Raw genomic sequence first — 21949 nt, 5'->3', positions numbered from 1 at the left:
GTTAAATGGGAAAGGTTAGAGTCATGACATTATTTATTTACAAGCACAGATGAATTCCTAACCTCTCCAGAGACAGCAACCCTACCTCAGCCCAGTTAAGTGCTGCAACTGTAAGTAAGGAAAGTCGGTAGGAGGAATTCAGGGAAATACAGGGTTAGGGGACCACATCCCATATTAAATAGTTTATATACATCAGTTCTGTACAGAGCAGTGGCTGACCCCACCCCACAGGACCAGAAATGTGGGAGAAGGGACTGGGTGTTGAGGCCAGAGCCAGCCCCTGGTGAAGTGCAATAGCAGCAAGGGAGGTCCTAATGGTGCACATGAGGGAGGGGACACCCCCACACTTCCCACCCCACCCTGCCCTGGAATGTGTAAGGGTCAGGAATGGTTCTCAGGGAGCACACATCGGAAGGACGTGGCTAGAGCCATCGTTAGGATCCAGCTGTAGGGGCAATGTTTTGCCTGTTTACCCTAAAGAGCAACCCTTGGAAGAAAGCAGACAGCTAGCAATGGTCTTACCTACGCTTCCAAACCTAAGTAAGGGACTGGTCCTTCCTACCTCTCCCCAGGGAAAAGGGAGGCAGCGGCTTGGCTTCCTTGCAGAAGTCCAGAGAGCCTTTTGTAGTGTTACTGTTGCTACCAGGCAGCCAGCAGGCACAGACTGGATCAAGGGGCTCAGGAGAAGTTCTGGACAGGATGGCTGACCTTCATACAGCCCCAATAGAGGGCCCGGCCCAAACACAGAACAGCCAACAAAATGACCAGTGCCCAGGCTGCGTAGATCCCTCCATACTGCTGTGCGTGCTTCCATGTGCCAAACTGACAGACGAGGAAGAAGAAGAGAAGTTACTCTGGGTGCCACTGCCTCAAGTCTTAGACACAGTCTCTGTTCCCTGTCACTTCCCAAAGGTCAGGCGGCTTAGAAAGTTCTCCTGCCATCCCAGACATCTGCCACTATTCCTCACATCGAAGGAGTGAACTGGGACTCCTAACAACAACTCAGTTTTCTCTCCAGAGTGGGAATTCCTTCTTTGACTTCTTAGTTTATTAGTCACCTTTAACTTTAGTTTACCTGTCCTGAAAATGCTTCCCAACCTTACCGCCAAGCTGTAGCTGAGAATGACCTTGAAGTCTGATCCTCCTGGGTGCTGGGACCTACGGTTGCATCACGCCTTGTTTATGTGGTGCTGAGGTCAAATCCAGGGCTTCGTGCATGCCCGGCCAACACTTAGCAGCTAAGCCACATCTGGGACCGGTAACAATCTACTCCCCATGTTTGTATTACAGATGGGGCCTTGCTATGTAGCCGGTCACCCTTAAGACTGCCTCTATTCTTGGAATCAAGGACATACCCCAACACCCAGCTCCTTCTCAGATCTTAGCCTGTTGATGAGGCAGATAAGAGGTCTGCATCAAGACTACTCACAGCAAGGCCAGTGGCAGTGACTGCCAAGAGTAAACCAAGCAAGAAACAGCAGATACACCTCTTCCGAGGATATCTGCGCCCAATAGATGACCTGTGGGAGCCAACAGAATGGATATTTGGAACAGCCCTGCTGATATTACGCCGTATGTTACCCAGTTACCAGTGCAATGCCTAACCACTTACACTTTCCTGCAGTGAGGGCATCGTGCCAAGGTTCGGTCTGTGAATTCTGTCCACTATGGAAAAAGAGAAACAACCATAGAAAGAAGGTTCTCCTCAATGAGAACCCTGAGGCAAGGGGAAGTGTGACAAATGAGAATTAGGACAGTCTTTTCCAGAATTTATTACTATTCCCAGTACTCGCCCCCACCACCACAAGGGCTCCCCAATATCCCTCCTCACCAGAAACGTATTCTTGCAATGTCCACAGATGACTCTGACACCCATTGGCTGTGGCTCTGGACTTAGAGGTCCTGGATGCACAGGTCCTAGGTTGATGATTCTTTTGCTACATAGGGAGAAAGTTCTCAATTTGAACTGGGTCTGCTGGCACACAGTACCCCAGCACTTGGGAGGTGCAGGCAGGACTACTTAGGAGTTCAAGGTGCGCCACAGATCCTCCAGCCTCCGCCTCCCGAGTGCTGCGATTGATTATAAGCATGCTCCACCTTGCCCAGGTTCAGGTTTGGTGTGGTTTCTTCACAGTTCTGTCCAAGCACGGCCTTCCCACCTTATGTCTCTTACCAGTAGGGCCGAGGGCAAGCAATCCGCTGGGAAGTCACCTTGCAGATGAGGAGACAGTTACAGGGGCATCGGACATACTTCTTTCCTGGGGGTGCATTCTTGATGGGCTAGGGAACAACGAATAAAGGGACAATGGGTATATCAGCAAGCAAGCCGGTTATCCCAATCCTCTCTGAGAACATTTCTGACAAAGGAGAAGTCGCATGTGAGAGATACAAATGTTGCCAGCAGAGCAGGCTGTGTCTGTGACCTCAGCACTCAGAGACCACAGAGCCCGAGGTGAGCCTGGATCACTTGTGAGACTCCCTCAAAACAATAAACAAGAGAGCCCTGAAACACAACAATCAAAACTACAACAATTGCCAGGGAGAACTACACTTCAGGACGCAGAAAGCGCGTGGAAGTGAGGGCTGGTGACCACTATCTCTGGTGAACGGCTTCTGAGGCAACGGCCGGCGAAGATGCAGGAACTGAAAGTGGGTTTCGTGAAAGAGGTCTTGGGCAGGGTGTCTAGAACGGGAAAGAGGCTGCAGGAAGCAGGCCCGTGCTTTGGCAGATCGGTGTAACTCACAGTGGCTTCGTTGCAGACACCACATTTGACTACGTGCTGATGCATCTTGCCTTCCACGTTGATGGGAGACTGGCAGACTCGACAGGTAATCATGGGGGCACTCCCGCTATCCGGGCTAGTCAGGGGCGAGTAGGGGGGTGGGTCCTCTCCCGGCAACACGGCTGGGTGCCCCTCGGGGAACGGGGGAAACGCTGGAGAGGAAGCAGACAAAACCAAATCATCACCCGGACACTTCCCGCGGGGAACCCTCCTGCCGAAGCTCGACGCGCTTCTCAGCAGCAGCGGTCAGGCCGGCCGGCTCCCTCGGACCCCCTTGCGGGCCGGGCCCGGGCAGGGGGCTGCGGAGGAAGGATGCCTCGCCCCGCGACAGGTGCCACGGCGCCGCACCTGGCGCCCGACGGAGCGGGCTCCGCCCACCCCCGGACCCGGGCCGCCCCTAGGCCCTAGCGCCGCACACCGCCGGCTTACCCTGGGGCGGGGCATGTTTACCGGCTCCGTACGGAGGTGCGGAGGGCGTCAGGCCTCCGCCGGGCCCAGTCGCGCTCCCGCCCGGGCCCGCCAAGCCGTTGCCTCCAGCGCCGCCATCGCCGGGCTCGGACAGCAGCGGGGAGCGCTCTCCGTCCGCCGCCATGGCGCCTCCCGCTCCTGCCAGCCACCAGCTTGCCGCCGCCGCCGCCGCTACCGCCGCCGCCGCTACCGGGTCCCCACGGCGCCTGCGCGCCGCGCTCGCCCGCAGCCAGTGCCGCCCCGCCCCGCCCCGCCCACGTGACAGGCCGGCCCCGCCCCCTCGGCGCTGTCATTCGCCGAGGGCAACCGGCTGCCGGTTTGTGCAGGGAGCCTTCCGTCTCCGTTGGACGGCGGCGTGTCGCGTCACCGTCACATGGCCTTCCCGCAGCTGCTGAGTCCGTAAACACCGCACGTGACCGCAACTTGTGCGAGCCATTGGAAGCGCGGCCATCGCGCTACCTCCGGCCCAGGTGGGCGGCCGCGCCGCGCGAGTCACGTGCCCAGCCCGTCGCGGGAGCCCCTCCTCCTCCTCCTCGGTCCGAAGTCCCCCCTCCCCCGGGACGCCAACCTCTCGGCCCCAAGCTCAGCGCCACAAACGTGGGGGCGGCTTCAGTCCCTCCGGAGAGCCCGGCGTGGGCGTCCTGAGCTGCGGGTGGGCCGCGGGAAACGCCCCGAAGTCCTGGGCAAGCTTTGGAAAGCCTCGGGGCGTGGAGCAGGCCCCCGAGCTCAGCCCCCAGCTCCGCAGGAAATTGGTGACTTGGAAGCGCGGGGCTGTAAATGCTTGGAAGGATGAGGTGCCGGGAAGCCAGGGCATCCCAGGCCGGCCTCGGAAGCAGGTGCACGCGAGTGGGCGGGGCACGCGAAAGGTGTATTTTTCTGCTTAACAGCTCTTGCTGCTAAATCAAAGAAGTCTAGTTCGGTTCCCAAAACCCTCCCTAGGGCGCTTGCTGCCTGTAACTCCAGCTCCAGGGGACCCCCGGTGCCAATTTATGGCACCCAGCAACCGGACAAATGTGGCTTATGGGAGTGTGCACGTACACCTGCATAAAAATAAAGCCACGCAAAATCTAAAACCAGCAGGTCACAGTGTAGGACTGTAACCCCAGAATTTGGAATATGGAGACAGGAGGGTCAGACATTCGGGTTTGCCTTGAGGTCTGAGGCCAGCCTAAGCCATAGGGAGACTGCCTCAAAACTTAACCTCTGAGCCATCTCCAGTCCCCTGTAAGTATTCTTATGACAAAACTGTTGTGTAAAAAAAGAAGTCTTGGAAGTTTTTCCCTTAAATTATTTTTTATTGATTATTTGGTAGTCTCACAGCATGCACCCCAATTACACTGACCTTCCAGTCTTTCCAAGCCCCCTGTGTCCTCTTCCCCAAAAAGTACATTTTGGGCTGTACATGTATTCACTGGAGCACGGTGAAATTCCTAGTGACCATCCCTGAAGGAAAGATGAATCTTTCTCTTGCTCATCCATGCCAGAAACTATCAGTTGAGACCCCTTCGGTAGGAGCCAGGACCAGCTCCCCCAACTCCATTGCCACTGCCTGTACTGCAGTGTAGGACCAAGAAATGGGTGGGACCTTGTCTTCCAAGCCCTGGGGTATTAACATGGCGTCAGGCAGTAACCTAGACGACCGGCCACCCCATGGGCTCTGGTGATAGCCCTTGGTTATATCGGGATCACCGCAGACATCAGTATGGCCCTCGGTTATATCCGGATCACTGCAGACATCAGTATGGCCCTCGGTTATATCCGGATCACTGCAGACATCAGTATGGCCCTCGGTTATATCCGGATCACTGCAGACATCAGTATGGCCTGCAGACATCAGTATGGCCCTCGGTTATATCAGGATCACTGCAGACATCAGTATGGCCCGCGGTTATATCAGGACCACTGCAGACATCAGTATGGCCCTCGGTTATATCGGGACCACTGCAGACATCAGTATGGCCCTCGGTTATATCAGGACCACTGACCCACTAATGGCTGTCAGTGGCTGCACGGGGCACATGCTGAAACATGACGGCAGATGGTTGTACATACTGCTCGCATCAGCACAGCACCCCAAAACAGCAAAGCCTGAAGGCATCACCAAGGCCTCAGGCCGCATCATAAACAGCATACAACATGGATCTCAGGATTCATTGTGGCCCGGGGCAGTAGCATTGGCCACGGGCACCGCCGCGGCCTCTGGTGGCATCACGGGCCATGAGGTCCTTCAAGGAGGTCTAATCCAGAGTGTGACTTTTCCTCATCTCAGGCCTCTGTTGTCCCCAGAGCTGGGAGGACCCTGAGGCCGGGCTCGGGGGCTGAGTCCGCACCTGATGAGCTCCAGGCTGTTGTGTACACCATGCCAACCCTGCTGGGGATGACATCACATGGACCTCGGCCCTCTCTGCCGCCCCTGCCATCACGTCCCCAACCCCGCCTCTCCATACCGCACACACCCCTCTCTCTGTTCTTCCATCGTCCCCACCTCCCCGTCACTCTCTTGCTTTTTGTAGTGTCACCCACCGTCAGGGGTGGGACCTGGCTGTCTTCTGCCGCCACCCTGCCATGTGACCCAAATTCTTTCTGTTTGGAAAGAGATGATTTTTTTTAAAGATTTATTTATTATGAATACAACATCCTGGCCCTATGTATGTCTGCAAGCCAGAAGAGGGCACCAGATCTCATTATGGATGGTTGTGAGCCACCATGTGGTTGCTGGGAATTGAACTCAGGACCTCTGGAAGAGTAGTCAGTGCTGTTAACCTCTGAGCCATGTCTCCAGCCCGGAAAGAGATGATTTTAAGAGTTACATTTCATCTGTTGGTTTGTTTGTTTTGAGACAGGAGCTCACAGATGCTCACCTGCATCTGTCTCCCGGTTGGTGGAATCAAAGGCTTGTACCACCACGATATTTAACACACACAATTTCATTATACAGTGTGTGTGTGTGTGTGTGTGTGTGTTTATTTGTTGGGAGGTCAGACAGAAGACATCTTTTGGGGTCTGGTTCTCTCCACTATGTGGGTCCTGATAATTGAATCCATGTTGTCAAGTTGGACAAAGTACCTTTACCCTCTGAGAAATCACACTAGTTCCAATGCACTTACTAATGTGTGTGTGTGTGTGTGTGTGTGTGTGTGTGTGTGTTTGAGTTTATGTTCACCAAATGTATGCAGGAGCCTGCTGAGGTCAGAAGAGGTAATTGGAGTTTCTTGAACTATGTTACAGACATCTGTGAGGTGCTCTGTAGATGCTGGAATGGAACTTAGGCTCTTTGCAAGAACAATAAACATTCTTTACTGCTGAGCCATCTCTCCAGACCCTTCTGTAAACCTTGATTGCCAAAATTTTCTTGGATGGAGCCTCTACTTAGTCTGAAGATGGAGTAATTAATCACTCACTACCTGTTTTAAATAATACATGCATAGGGAGAGATCTCTATTAGTCAGGTCTTGATTTTTGCCACCACCCAGAGAGGAAGAAGCCTGGATGGCATGTCTAATAGCAACTCAGAGCAAATGAAGTCCCTTACTTTGACATTAGAAGGGAGAGGTCTTGCGCACACCTTTAGTTCCAGCACTTAGGAGGCAGAGGTAGGTGGATCTCTGTGACTTCAAGACCAGCCTGGTCTACAAGTGCTAGTTCCAGGACATCCTCCAAAGCCACAGAGAAACCCTGTCTCGAAAAAGAAAATTTAAAGAAGGAGGGGGGGAGTGGTCTCTGAAACTATAGGAGAGTAGTTCTGAATTTAACAGATTGGGGAAGATACTAAACTGGACAGGTCACAATTTAGGAAGTTAACCCTGTTGTTTCACCATACCTTGGAGCTACTATGACAGCAATTTAGGTGTGGCTGAGCCCCTTTAGAGAGTCTGTGTTCTAACATTGCCCAGAGTGCTGGGCAGAGCCCTGTAGGAGAATGCAGATCACTAAAGTCTATCTTTCCTTCGAGAGACAGTATGTTTTGATAGTGATCAGAAATTACATGCCCAGAAAACAAGGTAATTTATGAGAAAGGCCATGAAGGTGATAGAAAACATTAACATGGAGAAATAATAGTTCTGGTCTTCAGATAGAGATAATAGATTGGATAGACAGATGTATGGGTGACAGACAGACAGACAGACAGACAGACAGATGATATCCACATATATTTTAATTTGTGTGGGTGTTTTGCTTGCATGTCAATGTACCACTTTCCTGCCTAGTGCCGGCAGAAGCCAGAAGAGGGCGTTGGATCCCATGCGACTGGATTACAGATTGTTGTAAATCACCATATAGGTGTTGGAAATTGAACCCAGCTCCTTTGGAAGAGTATCCAGTGCCATAACTTCCGAACTACCTCTCCATCTTAGTTCTTTTGGTCTTCAGTCCAAAGACTTTTGGTGCATGACAGACAACACCCAAACAGTAACGTGATCTCCTGATTCTGTCATGTTCTCTGAGTGGTTCCTCTAACATACCCCTTGGGCTTCCTCATGAACACACACTCAGAAGATTACTGGAAACAGCTCATTGGCCAGAGATGGCCTCACTCACATAGGTGATAATTTGGAGTACCAGATTGGCCTAGCGTCTGTGGAGTCTGGTGTTCCTGAAGTGCAAAAGCAATAAAAGAGAAGTTACCAAGCATCATCAGGCTAGGTCTTAGTACTACCACGGTTATTTCTTTACTATATTCTGGTGTTCATAGCAAACCATGGATCCTGTCTATGCTGGACAGACCCCACCCCCCTTGCTGTTTTTGAGGTAGAGTCTTTGTAGGCCAGACTGGTGTTGAACTCTTGTTGACTCTCCTGTCTTGGCTTCTCTGGTGCTGGGATCACAGGTATGTGTCACCATATCTAGATCTTATGATGAAAGCCACTATAATATTTTTTCTTCTTTCATCCTCTTTCTGGCCCTCTTCCTTTGTTTCCTTTGTCTTAGTTAGGGTTTCTATCACTGTGAAGGGACACCATGACTGTGGCAACTCTTATAGAGGAAAACATTTAATTGGGGGTGGCTTACAGCTCAGAGATTTGTTCCATTACCATCGTGGTGCGACATGGTGGTGTGCAGGCAGACATGGCGCTGGAGCTGAGAGTCTTATATCTTGGTAAGCAGACAACAGGAAGTGGACTGTCTCACTTGGCCTAGTTTGAGCATATATGAGGCCCCAAAGCCTGCCTCCACAGTGACGCACTTCCTCCAAAGCCACACCTCCTAATAGTGCCACTCCCTCTAAGGGCCGTTTCCTTTCACACCACCACACCTTTCCTTCTCCTTTTCGCTCCTTACCTGGCCTCTCTCCTCTCCTCTCCTTTCCTGTCTCCTTGAAGATGAACTTTATGGCATGCATGCTAAGCCACTGCGCCATAGCGCCATAACCCGACTACCACCTCAGCCCCAGTGAGTGTGTTTTCCAGCCTGTTCATCTATCAGGGCCGTTACAGAAACGCAATGAACATCTACTCCATGTGAAGGGCCCTCCTTGAGAAACTTATGCTCAGGGTAGAGGAACAAAATAACGTAAACACTGGCAGATGAAATGTCAACACTAGTAATCTTTTATTGTATGAAAAAAATCAATGCTAGAAAGTCATGTGCTTCATAATAAATAACAATGTAACTTAAGTATAAGAAGAGAGGAGGGTTGGAGATCTAGTTCAGTTGGCACCATACACAAAGCACTACATAAATTGAGTATGGTCATTTATGCCTGCGGTCTTAGCACTCAGGTTGTAGGAACTTCAAGTTCATTTTCAGCCACATAAGAAAGCCTGGACGTATGTGAGTCTGTCTCAAAGAAACAAGACAGAAACAGTGACAGTAAAGATGAGATCACTTCTATCTAGTCAGGACAAGCAAGGAAATCCTTTTTTATTGGTTTTTAAATTTATTTTTAGATATATTCATTTTTTATACATATAAATGTTTTGCTCACGTGTATGCGCACCAAGTGTATGTCTGGTGCCTGAGGAAGTCAGAAGAAGGCATCGTATACTCTGCAACTGGAGTTATGGTTGGTAGTGAACTACCATGTGGGTGCTGTGAATAGAACCCAGGTCCTTTGCAAGAACAGTAAGTGCTTTTAACTCCTGAACCATCTTCCAAGCCCCAGAAATCTTTAAAACTAGAAAAGTAGTTGGGTGAGGCAGGGTGGTGGCGCGCGCCTTTAGTCCTGCATTTGGGAATCAGAGGCAAGTGGATCTTGTTAGGATTCAGGTGTTATGCTGGCCTCCTGTCCCCCGTCACCTCGCAGGATGTACTCAGGCAGTACTCTGGCCAGCCCAAGGTCCTGTGGCTGCTCCATCACTGCATAGTCTGCAAACTCCGCCTAGTCTGCTCTCTTTCCCGCTGTTCCTCTGAAGGGGCAGACAGGACTTACTCCCTCCCTCTCTTCCTCTCTTTCTCTTCTCTCCCCCCTCTCCCTTCCCTTTCTCCCCTCCTTGCCCTTTCCCCAGTAAAACTTCCCACTCAAGCCTTGTCTGCCTGGTGCGTTTGTCCCTTGCCTGCCATGGGATCCGCCACAGTTCCCTACTTCACTCCATATTGTAACATACATCCCACCAGGAAGTAGCATAGTTAGGCCTATCACAGAAATACATCTCCTGGTACCAGTTTCTGACTTAGTCGCTGTTCCATTGCTGTGAACAGACACCATGACCTTGGCATCTCTTATAAAAGAAAGTGTTTAACTTGGGGATTGCTGACAGTTTCAGAGGCTTAGTCCATTATCATCAAAGCAGGGAGCTGAGTCTGACAGGGGTTCTGAAACCTCAAAGCCCACACTCAGTGACACACCTCCTCCAGCAAGGCCTCACCTATCCCAACAATGCCACCCCTAATTCTTCTAATCATTTCGAACAGTTCTTGCCTCTGGTGACAAAACATTCAAATACATGACCCTATGGGAAGCATTTTTTTTAAAAGATTCATTTGTTTGTTATGTATAGTGTTCTGTTTGCATGTATCCCTGCCGGCCAGAGGAGGGCGCCAGATCTCATCACAGATGGTTGTGAGCCATCCTGTGGTTTCTGGAGATTGAAGAAGCTCTTGAAGACCAGCTAGTGTTCTTAACCACCGAGACATCTCTCCAGACCCTAATTTTGTTTGTTTGTTTGTTTGTTTGTTTGTTTGAGACAAGGCTTCTCTGTGTAGCCTTGGTTGTCCTGGAACTTGCTGCGTAGACCAGTCTGGCCTCTAACTCACAGAAAACCACCTGCTTCTGCCTCCCGAGTGCTGGGATTAATGGCGTGCACAGCCTGGCATCATGGGTTTTTGGGGGTGGGGCATTCTTATTCAAACTACCACATGAAGTATGGCTGATTCCCTCAATGGGAGCAGCCTCTGTGAGCTAACAGCCCCTCCCACCTTGTGATGTTATTTAACTTAATCACTGCTTTAAAAGTATTCTGGTGGCCAGACCCCTACTTGAGAGGCTCAGGCAGGAGGATGCAAGCTCAAGGCTTGAATGGCTCCATAGTGATTCTAAAGCCAAGTTGGGTACCTTAGTGAAACTGCCTTAAAACAGAAAGAAAAGGGCACGGGACACAGTTCAATAGAAGAGTGCTTGCCCAGCGCATCTGAGATGTTAGGTTCAATATTCACCAAGGGGGTTGAGGGTGAGGAGGTTGGGGTGGCAGTGAGTGGGGAGGGGTCACTCTCAAATACGGGATTAAGAGTGGCTTCGGTGTATACATTTGTTTATGAAAGGAAAGATAAAGTAAAAAAAAACCCGATAAATTTAGCAGGAAGGTAGGTGTAAGGAAAGGAACTGCAGATACTTACATTTTCTTCACATGGCAGCCAAGTCGTAACTAGTGCATGGCTTGCAGAGGCAGAGCAGGGGCAGCATTTGTCTGGCTTCTGTCGCTCGAAGTATTCCAATTTTAGTAACATTTTTAACTTTCAGATGGCATGCTTTTTCCTCATGGATGTCTGTGCCCCTGGTGAATTCCCGGTGCCGGAGATGAGAAGAGGGCACCAGATCCCCCGGGACTGGAGTCGCGGAGGTTGTGAGCCGCGGAGGTTGTGAGCCGCGGAGGTTGTGAGCCGAGGTATGGTTGCCAGGAGCCACCGCTGGCTGCTCAGCAGGGGCAACAAGTGCCCTAACAGCTGAGCATCTCTCCAGCCATGTGCTCTCCTCCTTCTCTTCTCTGAGTTAGTGGCTCATCATCTCCACTTCCAGACCAAAGGATGCTTTTGAGGAGCCGGAGGAGAGGGACAGCTCAGTGGTTAAGAGCAGAGTGTGTACTGCTCTTGCAGAGGACCCAGATTTGGTTCTCTGCACCCACATCAGGCAACTCACAACTGCCTGCAACTCCAGCTCCAGGGGACTCAACACCTCTGGTTTCTGTAAGTTACCCGCACTGGTGTCCACTCCCTCCGCAAAAACACATGCACATATTTAAAGTTAAAATATGTATGTTTTGGAGACAGTCTCTCTATTCCATCCTGGAATTCTGTGAGCGTCAGGCTGGCCTCAGAGATCTTCCTGCCTCTGCCTCTGGAGTGTTTGGATTAAGGGCATGTGCTACCATACCCAGCATGAAATAAACATTTAAAACATGATTTTCATAATATGCAGAGTGAATTAGTCGTTAGTCCAGAGGGCAGGGTTGAGCAGGGGGCAGGGTTGAGCAGGGTGGGGAGGGGTGGGGACTTCTCTGGGCTTTTGCTCCCTTGTGACTCATGTCTTTCATGAGGCTCAGTCCTTTTTTTTGTTTGTTTGTTTTATGAGACAGGGTTTCTCTGTATTGTTTTGGAGGCTGTCGGTCCAGCCCGGACTCGAACTCACAGAGATCCGCCTGCCTCTGCCTCCTGAGTGCTGGGAATAAAGGCGTGCGCCACCACCGGAGGCCCAGTTCTTTTTATTTAGGAAGCCGTCAGCCGCCCTCTCTGGAGCCATTCTTTGGGGTCAAAGCTATTATATGACTTCTTAGTGCTACCCGGTTTTTCCAAGCCCTCAGGGAGGAGGCACAAATGGGGAAATGAAAATGAAATAAAAGAACGAAAGTGAAACTTCAAATGACAAAATAAAGTAGAACAATTTTAATTTCAATAATTAGAGAAATATTGGTGGTAGTGGGAGTAAATACTTCTTTTTATTTATTATTTATTTTTATGGTTTTTCAAGACAGGGTTTCTCTGTGTAATAGTCCTGGCTGTCCTGGAACTCACTCTGTAGACAAGGCTGGCCTTAAACTCACTGAGATCTGCCTGCCTCTGCCTCTGCCTCCCAAGTGCAGGAGTAAACTCTATTTTGTGATCTAGAGAGAATGAGAGATAACAGTTGAATTGCGATGTGGTCTCATATAGGCCAGGATAACCTCCAACCTATTTGTAGCTAAGAATGACCTTGAATTTCTGGACCTTCTATCTTTACGTTCCAAGTTCTGAGCTTACAGACATGGACCGACATACCCAGCTTTGTATGGTGTTGGAGACTGAGCCCAGGGCTTTACGCAAGCTAGACAGATATTCTATCAATGAGTTACAGCCCAGCTCTCGAGATTCTTCTGCAAGAATTCTGCTTGGGTTTTTTGTTTCTTTTGTTTTTTGTTGTTGTTGTTTTTGAGACAGGGTCTCTCTGTATAACAGCTCTGGCTGTCCTGGAGCTCACCCTGTGGACCAGGTTGGCCTCAACCTTAGAGATCCTCCTGCCTCTGCCTCTTTTTTTTTTCAAGACAGGATTTCTCTGTGGCTTTGGAGGCTGTCCTGGAACTCGCTCTGTAGACCAGGCTGGCCTCGAACTCACAGAGATCCGCCTGCCTCTGCCTCCCGAGTGCTGGGATTAAAGGCATGCGCCACCAACGCCCGGCTCTGCCTCTGCCTCTGCCTCTTAAGTACTGAGATTAAAAGTGTGCACCACCACTTATGACTATATGATCATAGTTTTATTAAATGCTAATAACAACATGTGGCTATTCTGAGTATTGTGGGATTCTAGACGGTGCTGACAGACTAAATGAACCACTAATTTTTCTTTGATTCGATTTAAAGTTAGGGGGATATTAAAAGTTTAAAAAGAGACAATGGGAAGCTTACTGTGTGTTTATTATAATTATAGTCATAATTATAGTGCCAGGTACTTATTAAAACACTTAACCATATTTTATATGATCCTTGCAAGAGTAGCAAGTAAATCACTCTAATAATTTTCCAGATGAGAAAATTGAGGCACAGAAATTTTATTGGGGATGGATGGCACAGTTGGTAGACAAAGGGTAGAGAAAGAACTCATACAGAGGTAGTTTGATTACAGAGCCTACTCATTTATAATTGTATAAACTCAGGAATGAGATCATATCAAAGTGACTGGGACCATGATTCTCAAACTCTGTGCTGTGATGGAGACCCCTGAAGGTACCATTAGGTAGGTTTAAATATTTATATATTTTATTTATGTATTTTAAATGTATATTATTTGTTTGAGATTGACTGTCCTTATGTTGCTTAAGCTAGCCTCAAACTTCTGGACTCACCTGACCTTTTTTGCCTCCGTCTCCCCAGTAGTTGGAACTCAGGCCAGAGCCACCATTCTAGGTACATGCCCACACACACACACGCTCACACTCACTCACACTCACACACACTCACACACTCTCTCACACACACTCACACTCACACACACTCACACACACTCACACACACTCACACTCACTCACAGCAGTATTGAAGATGGAATTCAGGACCTAATGCATACTGAGAAAGCGCTCTCCTCCCCGAGACAGGGTTTCTCTGTGTTACAGTCCTGGAACTCGCTTTGGAGGCCAGGCTGGCCTCGAACTCGAACAGAGATCCACCTGTCTCTGCCTCCCGAGTACTGGAATTAAAGGCGTGCACCACCACACTTGGTCCTAATGTTTAAAAAAAAAAAACCTAATGATGATAATAACATAGACGAATTAAAAATTAAAAAGAGCAATCAAGGCCGGGCGTTGGTGGCGCACGCCTTTAATCCCAGCACTCGGGAGGCAGAGGCAGGCGGATCACTGTGAGTTCGAGACCAGCCTGGTCTACTGAGCGAGTTCCAGGACAGCCTCCAAAGCTACAAAGAAACCCTGTCTCGAAAAACCAAAAAAAAAAAAAAAAAAAAACCATATATATATTTTCTTTCTTTCCACCACACCCGGAACTCACAGAGATCCTCTGCTTCTGCCCTGAGCAGCGCTGGGATTAAAGGTATGCGCCACCACACTGGGCTATTATTGTTTTGCATGGCTCCCTCCCTCCTCCCACCCGTTCAACCTGTCACCATGCTGTCCGAGCTAAGCAGTCTAGAACTCCCCGCGATCTGGGCCTCTGCGTGTCTCCCCAAATCCTGTAGGCACCGAGTCAGCACTGTTACTCACGCGGCCCTGTTTCCCTATTCCGGAAAGTAACTCGGACAACGTCTTACTTCGTTTTATTCTAGAATCGCACTATCAGTGGTTTGAATATTTTTCGCTCCTCGAATTCTTCCCCAATAACGCAGCGGGAGAATGGAGTTGCCGATGGGCGGTTCCGGGGCTCGCTGTCCACCCTGCTTCTTCCCACACAGGCTTGCTTTCCTGGCTGGGAGAGCCAGGAGCGTGTGCGGGGCTGTGTGGCTGCCCCAGGCTGGGAGAGGGTCCCTGGGAGCAGAACGCGGCCGGGGTTTCCTGCCACACCTCTGGATGAGGGTGTATCACCATGGAGACGAGGCCGCTGCCATTGGCTGGCGCCAGGGGCTGGGGCTATAAAGCCGGGCCCGGAGCGCAGTGCACTAGCAGTGTTGGCCGGACTCAGACGGTGTCGCCCGCGGAGCGGAAAGGGCAGGATCTCAGCGCGGCCGTCGGCGACACCATGGAGAAAAACGAGTGAGTGTCAGGCCCGGGGACTCGGGCGTTCTGCCGAGGGCGACGGGCTGTCGCCGAGACCTGGGAACTCAGCAGCCCGGGCCCAGAGAAGGAGCGATTCCGCCGGGGATGCAGAGAGAGGCCTGGCACGGAGCCGGGTGGCGGACTCAGGGCTCCGGAACGGTGGGGACGCTTGCGCGGCTGGGCGGGCGCGGGAATCCAGCTGGAGGGGCGCCCCAGGGCAGGAAGGAGCAGGGTAGCGCAGTGTAGGCGACCCCCATCAGGAACTGTTGTGCCTCTGTGGCGTGTCGGGATGCTAGTGGAAAAGCAGGGACGAGCCCTGCCTACTTCGTAACACAAGTTTGCATCCTAGGGGTCCGGGTAACCCAGGAGATAATTCTGTTGTGCTATCCCGCAGTTCCTCCTTTAGAAGGAAAAATCGCTCGCTTTCCAAGACAGCCCCAATCTTCCCTCCAAACTAGGGGTTGCCTTAACAAGTTGGGATCTCTTTAGGGCTGGGAAATCTGTATTTATTGATCTACTCAGAAGACACCCACCCCTTCCTGTCCACTTTAAGGAAAAAAACAACAACGAGTTTTGCGTCGGGAATTCCCAGATTAACTCACAAGCAGAACTGCAAGGGCTCACAGTAGCTTTGGAGTGACCGCAGGTCCGAGGTGTTCTTTCTTCAGGGCTGAGCCGTGGCTGCACATGGCTGATTGCCATGAACCATTTCTTCCCGCCCCTTTGGGATGCTGTTTCATTAGTTTCTTGCCTCATTTTGTCACCCCGTGACTCTATCCGTCCCCGCCCTGCCTAGCTGTTTCATCGAGGGTAACCTGTTGTGTGTGGTCCTGTTTGTTTCCTACAATAGACTCCTGTGACTGTGTCTTGCTTTAACATCAGGTGGGCTCGTTATCCTAATGTCTGGGTCTGCCAGGAAGCTGGGACTTAAGACTCTCTTGCTGGAAGAAACACGTTTCTTGCTGAGGCTTTTTTAGTTGTGTCCAATTCACGTACACCACAGTTCTTCCACTTCCAGGAGCAATCTTTGATCTTTGCAGTTAGTTGATTGTGATGGAATTGGACTTGGGACTGTTTGAAGGTTCTGGGTTGGTTTTTTTTTTTTAACCCTTTGGTTTCTTGAGACAGTGTTTCTCTATGTAACAGTTCTGGCTGTCCTAGAACTCACTATATAGACTATCTCTGGCTGTCCTACGACTCGATTTGTGAATCAGGCTGTCCTGGAACTACCTGTCTCTGTCTCCTGAGTACTGGCATGAAAGGCATTTCGCCACAACTCCTGGCTTCTTAGCAAGTTTTTAATCTGAAGGGATAGGCCCAGATGTGGTGATATATTGTTTGTGACTTTTTAAAAAAGCCACTGGAGATTAAAATAACAAAGCAGCTATACTAGTTATCCATAGAAGCCAGGCAGTGGTGTCATACTTTAATCCCAGGACTCAGGAAACAAAGGCAGATGGCTCTCTGCGAGTTCAAGGCCACCCAGGGCTACACTAGATTGAATCAGTCTAAAAGAGCAACAAAGCTCACCCGTTTGATCCCAGCATTTGGGATCACACGCCCTTAATCCCAGGTGGAGATGGAGGATATGGCTGGTCAGGGAAAGGAATAAAAGGAGGAGGAGAAGCCAGGCGGTGGTGGCGCACGCCTTTAATCCCAGCACTCGGGAGGCAGAGGCAGGCGGATCTCTGTGAGTTCAAGACCAGCCTGGACTACCGAGTGAGTTCCAGGACAGCCTCCAAAGCCACAGAGAAACCCTGTCTCGAAAAACCAAAAAAAAAAAAAAAAAAAAAACCCTGTCTCGAAAAACCAAAAAAAAAAAAAAAAAAAAAAAAAAAGGAGGAGAAGACAGGAACTGAGAGCTTTTGTCTCTGAGGAGTCGTGGAGACAGGATTGCCGGATTGCCATTTCAGCCCGGTAGAGTTAAGATCTACTGGCTTAGCTGCTTTGCTTCTCTGATCTTCAGTTTAAATATTGGTGGTGTTTGCTGTTTTCAGACAGGGTCTAGTGTAACTTAGGCCAGTCTGAAACTCAGTATGTAACCCAGGCTGGCCCTGGGCTCCAGATCCTCTTGTCTCTCTCTACCTTGAAGTACTGAAATGACAGTGTGAGCTATGATTCACGGCTAAGAAACTTAACGATTGCAAAGCAGAACAAAAACCAGGCCTATTATCTCACAGCATTGGTTATAAAATCCTAAACCAGTGTTGTCTGTGTGGATTTTCAGCAGACACTTGTTAAAAATGGAGGTTTCTGGGTGTAACATGAAAAATCAAGACTGAGAGACTGACGTTTAGTTTCTGATTTTTTTTAAAGATTTATTTATTTATTGTGAATACAACATCCTGCCTCCATATATGCCTGCACGCCAGAAGAGGGCACTAGATCTCATTATGGATGGTTGTAAGCCACCATGTGGTTGCTGGGAATTGAACTCAGGACCTCTGAAGAACAGTCCATGCTCTTAACCTCTGAGCCATCTCTCCAGCCCTAGTTTCTGATCTTAAGATATACATACTCATTATAGTCTTTGTTTTTTAAATAGATCTATGTATCCCTGGCTGGCCTGGAACTCATTATATAAACCAGATAGGCCTTGAACTCACAGAGATAGATCCACCTGCCTCTGCCACCCCAATCCGGGGATGAAAGGTGTGGACCACCAGGCTCGGCCACTGAGTATCTTTGTTAATTACAAATGACAGAGGTCCATATCCAGGAGTCAAAGAAACATGTCCAGAGGAACTGAAGCTCATGTATAGACTTGTACTATTAGTGTTCTTAGTGCTTATTAATACATAGTAAAGATAAGAAGGTAGAGTACTCACTACAAAGCCTGGTCAAGTTCCATCCTCGGGATCTACAAGGTGGAAGGCGAGAACTAATTCACAAGTTATCCCATGACCAACACACACAATCTATAGCATGCTTTGAACACACCACGCACACATATACATACCAACTAAATTAAATTTTTAAATGAAAAACTAAATTAAAATTTTTTTTTACCCAAAGAACTGCCTAAAGTCCTAGCTACTCTAGTAGCTGGGGTGAGAAGATTCCTCGAGCCTGGGGGTTGGAGATTAGTTTAGGCAATGTAGGAAAACCCTGTATCAAACAGACAAAGCAAAGCAAAAGGCAAGTAACTCGCCTCCAGGAAGGCCTTAATTCATACTGATTCCTCTGCTTGATTTGACTACTGCATCGTAACTCTGAAACCTCTGTTCCTATGTGTGTCATACCAGAGCACGGGCCTCCTAAGGCCCGGGTACAGCTTGTTGGCTGAGCACTTAAGAAGGTGAGGCTGTTAATGGAAACAGACTTCATTAATTTTTGTCATGCTCTGGACTGAAGGAAGGATGTTTCACCTTAGACTTTTAGTGGGCCTGATTCAAAAGAGATGGGGAAGTGGTTGAATAAACAGTGGACTCCCTCTGGCCTGCCATCTCTGTCCTCTGATGCCTTAGAATATCCACCAGGTTTTTTGTGCTAACAGTTATTTTCCTCTGCGCTTGGGACGGAAGGTGAATTTACTTTGTTCTTTTCCCTAGATTCACGTACGAAGATTACCAGAGCACCGCTGAGTGGCTTCTGTCTCACACCCTGCATCGACCTCAAGTGGCAGTGATCTGTGGTTCTGGGTTGGGAGGTCTGACTAATAAATTAACTCAGGCCCAGATCTTTGAATACAGTGAAATACCCAACTTTCCCCAAAGCACAGGTACTGGCTGGAAATGAGATGTTGAGGGTATCTTAGTTACTGTTCTGTTGCTGTGAGGACACACCGTGACCAACACAACTCTAAAAGCATTTAATTTGGGGCTTCTTTTCAGTTTCTGAGATTCAGTTCATTATCATGTGGAGCATGCAGCATGCATGACTCTAGAGCAGTAGCCATGAACTACATCTGAAGGCCAAGAAAATCACTCGCTGGCGACTAAGTATCCAAGCGTATGAATCTATGGCTCGCTGGCGACTAAGTATCCAGGCGTATGAACCTATGGGAGCCACTCTTATTCAGACCGCCATGATGGACAAATGTGCAATCACAATCATAGTCAGACAGATGTTCCTACTTTTGTCCTATCATTTGACCAAAGACAAATGCAAGAGAGGGAAGCAGACACTGGGGAATCAGAATGACTTTAGGAAGAAATTACCCTGATTGAAATTCCATAGTGTGTGTTTGGGTAGTGAAATTCTCTAGTATGTTGTGTGATGGCTCTGCAGGAAAGTTCCTGTCCCCAAGCATGACGTTCAGTCCCCAAGACCCATGTACTGAAAGGAAAGAATTGAAACTCTGTGTGTGTGTGTGTGTCTGTCTGTCTGTCTGTCTGTGTCTTTCTCTGTCTCTGTCTCTGTGTGTGTCTCTCTCTCTGTCTCCTCCCTCTGTGTATGTGTCTCTCTCTCAGCTATATCAACTTTGTTCTATTACTAGTTTTTTTTTATGATTCTTGTTGTTTCTAGTCCCTCTTCTTGACAGATTCATTCCTTAGAGGAATATAGACACTGACAGGTAATGGGGATGGTAGTGATGCTTAATCTTTGTGCTCCCAGGCCCCATATACCCAGGATGAGTGTTCTTTCCCAGTAGGCCAAAAGGAAAGAGTTGTATGGTCTCAAACTGGTTCTTCCTCACTCATCTTTAGGATGCCAGCATATACCAGGAGCTCCCTAGCAGGAATAAGGAGGCATACAGTTAGTTAGAGTTAGCTGTCAGACACGTGGTAAGAATGTGGAAAAATCGTGGAAGAGGCCTATAATTACTGAGTCCACTATCCAACGTTCATTTGTACTCACTTTTGCTCCCTTACAATATGAATCTCTCTTTGATATGTCATGTTTTGTTGGAACTCACGGGAGACATGCCCTTTCCTAAACAGAAACGGAGGAGGAGTGGATTGGAATGTGGGAACAGAGGGAGGGGGGGCTGGGAGGAGAGGAGGGAGGGAAAACTGGTTTTTTGTTGTTGTTATATGTTCACATCAAATATTCTTATCCCACATCTCTAACCTCAAGTTACACCAGACTTCCGTTATCTTCTGCTAATTATATCCTCATATGTTATACACAGTGACTGCCAGGGTGTGTGTTACAGGAAAGAATGGTCACTTTGCTTTTCCTTCTCTGTGTGCAGTGCAAGGTCACGCCGGCCGGCTGGTGTTTGGGTTCCTGAATGGCAAAGCCTGTGTCATGATGCAGGGCAGGTTCCACACGTATGAAGGGTACTCACTGTCAAAGGTAAGTCAGGGACACAAGTTTGGTTGGACTTGGAGGAAGGTGCGGAGAGCTATTCTACCTTATTGTCTATTTCAGCTGGGTGAATTTTTGACGTCTTGTTTCCTCTTGTTTCAATGTGTGTATTACGCATACCTTTGTGGGTAGGTTGGTGAGGTTTTGAAAAATCTTTTTCTGATCTTTTTGCACCTAAGGTGACATTCCCGGTGAGGGTCTTCCATCTTCTGGGTGTAGACACTTTGGTAGTCACCAATGCAGCTGGAGGACTCAACCCCAATTTTGAAGTTGGAGATATCATGCTGATCCGTGATCACATCAACCTGCCTGGTTTCTCTGGTCAAAACCCTCTCCGAGGCCCCAATGATGAAAGGTACACATCTCTATCCTTGGCTCTATATGTGGAGGGTCTGGGCTTGGCCAAGAGTTGGGAAAGAAAAGTTCACTTAGTGCCGTGTATCTGAGGTAATGCAGTCTGTGCTCTAGGTTTGGAGTCCGTTTCCCTGCGATGTCTGATGCTTATGACCGGAATATGAGACAGAAGGCTTTGACTGCCTGGAAACAAATGGGGGAGCAACGGGAATTACAGGAAGGCACCTATGTGATGTTGGCAGGACCCAACTTTGAGACCGTGGCAGAGAGCCGCCTGCTAAGAATGCTGGGAGCAGATGCTGTTGGTGAGAAGGGGGGTTTGAGGGAAAGATCTGGTAAAACAGCAAAGGGGAGGAAGAGGTTGTGGATCTGGGTAAGGATGAACTGGATTACTAGGAAAGTGGTGAAGACAGGCTTGAGCTTCAACACTGTTACAGAATATCAGTACAGCTGCCTTCTGTACCTGTGGCTGGAAGTTGCCTCATATCATTAATTGCCGCAAATGACAGAAACAGACTGTATTGGTGAAGTGTATCAAAAACTAGTAAGACTACTTGAAGAGGCGTGGGACAGTAAGTGCTCAACGCTGATTTAGTCGCTTTGGATGCTTTCTGAGATTTAATGAGTTTGTGAGAGTGGACGGTGAGGAAAACCGCATGAGGGTCACCTTTTCTTTCTCCCCATCAGGCATGAGCACGGTCCCGGAAGTTATCGTTGCACGACATTGTGGGCTCCGTGTCTTCGGTTTCTCACTCATTACTAACAAGGTTGTCATGGATTACGCAAACCTGGAGAAGGCCAATCACCAGGAAGTCTTAGAAGCTGGAAAAGCAGCGGCACAGAAGCTGGAACATTTTGTCTCCATTCTTATGGAGAGCATTCCATCCCGGGAGCATGCTGCCAGCTGACCGGCCTCGGGTGCTCGGTGCTGCCCTGGTGGGGTCACTAGTCTCTGCTGTCAGATTGTAGCAGAAAGGGAGAGGAGGATCCCTGCCCTTCACCCCCCAATGTCTCCCGCTGTTCTGATGACCGTCTCTGTTGCTCAGCTGCCTTCACAGAACCGTTGAACTTTGACTCCTTTGGAGGAGCCGGAGCTCGCCGCCCCACCACGGTTGGGACTTCCGCCTTCAAACAGTACCTGCTAGGTCTCCCATGTTCCTCTGGGCTCAGCCTGGCTCCCCTAACGCACTAGAGACCAAAGACCAACCCAATACCTCTCTATTTAGTACCACAATGTTTGGAGAATAAAGAGATCACACGCTT

The 21949-nt window shown here is 49.2% G+C and overlaps 2 protein-coding genes across 5 annotated transcripts; one reads left to right on the top strand and one right to left on the bottom strand.

The window, feature by feature from the left end:
- Positions 1-15: 15 nt before the first annotated feature.
- Positions 16-3462, bottom strand: Pip4p1 (phosphatidylinositol-4,5-bisphosphate 4-phosphatase 1). 4 transcript variants are annotated; one of them, XM_005087473.4, is made up of 7 exons: positions 3213-3451; positions 2745-2935; positions 2174-2280; positions 1832-1937; positions 1613-1665; positions 1430-1520; positions 16-822 (listed from the first exon to the last, which is right to left on the bottom strand). In XM_005087473.4, the coding sequence occupies exons 1-7, from the start codon at positions 3373-3375 to the stop codon at positions 679-681; spliced, it is 855 nt and encodes a 284-aa protein (XP_005087530.1). In that variant the 5' UTR covers positions 3376-3451; the 3' UTR covers positions 16-678. The 4 variants fall into 4 exon arrangements, with proteins under 4 accessions (XP_005087530.1, XP_005087531.1, XP_021079429.1 ...); XM_005087474.3 differs by having other exon boundaries at positions 3234-3450; XM_021223770.2 differs by lacking the exon at positions 1832-1937 and having other exon boundaries at positions 711-822; positions 3213-3462.
- Positions 3463-14894: 11432 nt separating this feature from the next.
- On the top strand, positions 14895-21949 carry LOC101828969 (purine nucleoside phosphorylase). Its single transcript, XM_040735766.1, has 6 exons — positions 14895-15076; positions 18631-18800; positions 20217-20320; positions 20512-20687; positions 20801-20991; positions 21374-21949. Exons 1-6 carry the CDS (start codon positions 14910-14912, stop codon positions 21592-21594), a joined length of 1029 nt encoding a protein of 342 aa, XP_040591700.1. The 5' UTR covers positions 14895-14909; the 3' UTR covers positions 21595-21949.

This window comes from Mesocricetus auratus, unplaced genomic scaffold (genome assembly GCF_017639785.1).
Source record: "Mesocricetus auratus isolate SY011 unplaced genomic scaffold, BCM_Maur_2.0 Super-Scaffold_100048, whole genome shotgun sequence".
Classification (NCBI taxonomy): Eukaryota; Metazoa; Chordata; class Mammalia; order Rodentia; family Cricetidae; genus Mesocricetus; species Mesocricetus auratus.
Note: the sequence above shows the minus strand (reverse complement) of the source record. Positions and strands in the feature narration are given on the sequence as shown.

What these genes read in the sequence shown, in the direction of transcription:
- Pip4p1 (XM_005087473.4), bottom strand. Translation starts at nt 3,375, where the DNA reads ATGGCGGCGGACGGAGAGCGCTCCCCGCTGCTGTCCGAGCCCGGCGAT. An exon ending in GTGTCTGCAACGAAGCCACT is followed by an intron (nt 2,281 to 2,744) that starts GTGAGTTACACC and finishes GTTGTTCCCTAG; the next exon opens with CCCATCAAGAATGCACCCCC. An exon ending in ATTGCAAGAATACGTTTCTG is followed by an intron (nt 1,666 to 1,831) that starts GTGAGGAGGGAT and finishes CTTTTTCCATAG; the next exon opens with TGGACAGAATTCACAGACCG.
- LOC101828969 (XM_040735766.1), top strand. Translation starts at nt 14,910, where the DNA reads ATGGAGACGAGGCCGCTGCCATTGGCTGGCGCCAGGGGCTGGGGCTAT. An exon ending in GACACCATGGAGAAAAACGA is followed by an intron (nt 15,077 to 18,630) that starts GTGAGTGTCAGG and finishes TCTTTTCCCTAG; the next exon opens with ATTCACGTACGAAGATTACC. An exon ending in AAGGGTACTCACTGTCAAAG is followed by an intron (nt 20,321 to 20,511) that starts GTAAGTCAGGGA and finishes TTTGCACCTAAG; the next exon opens with GTGACATTCCCGGTGAGGGT.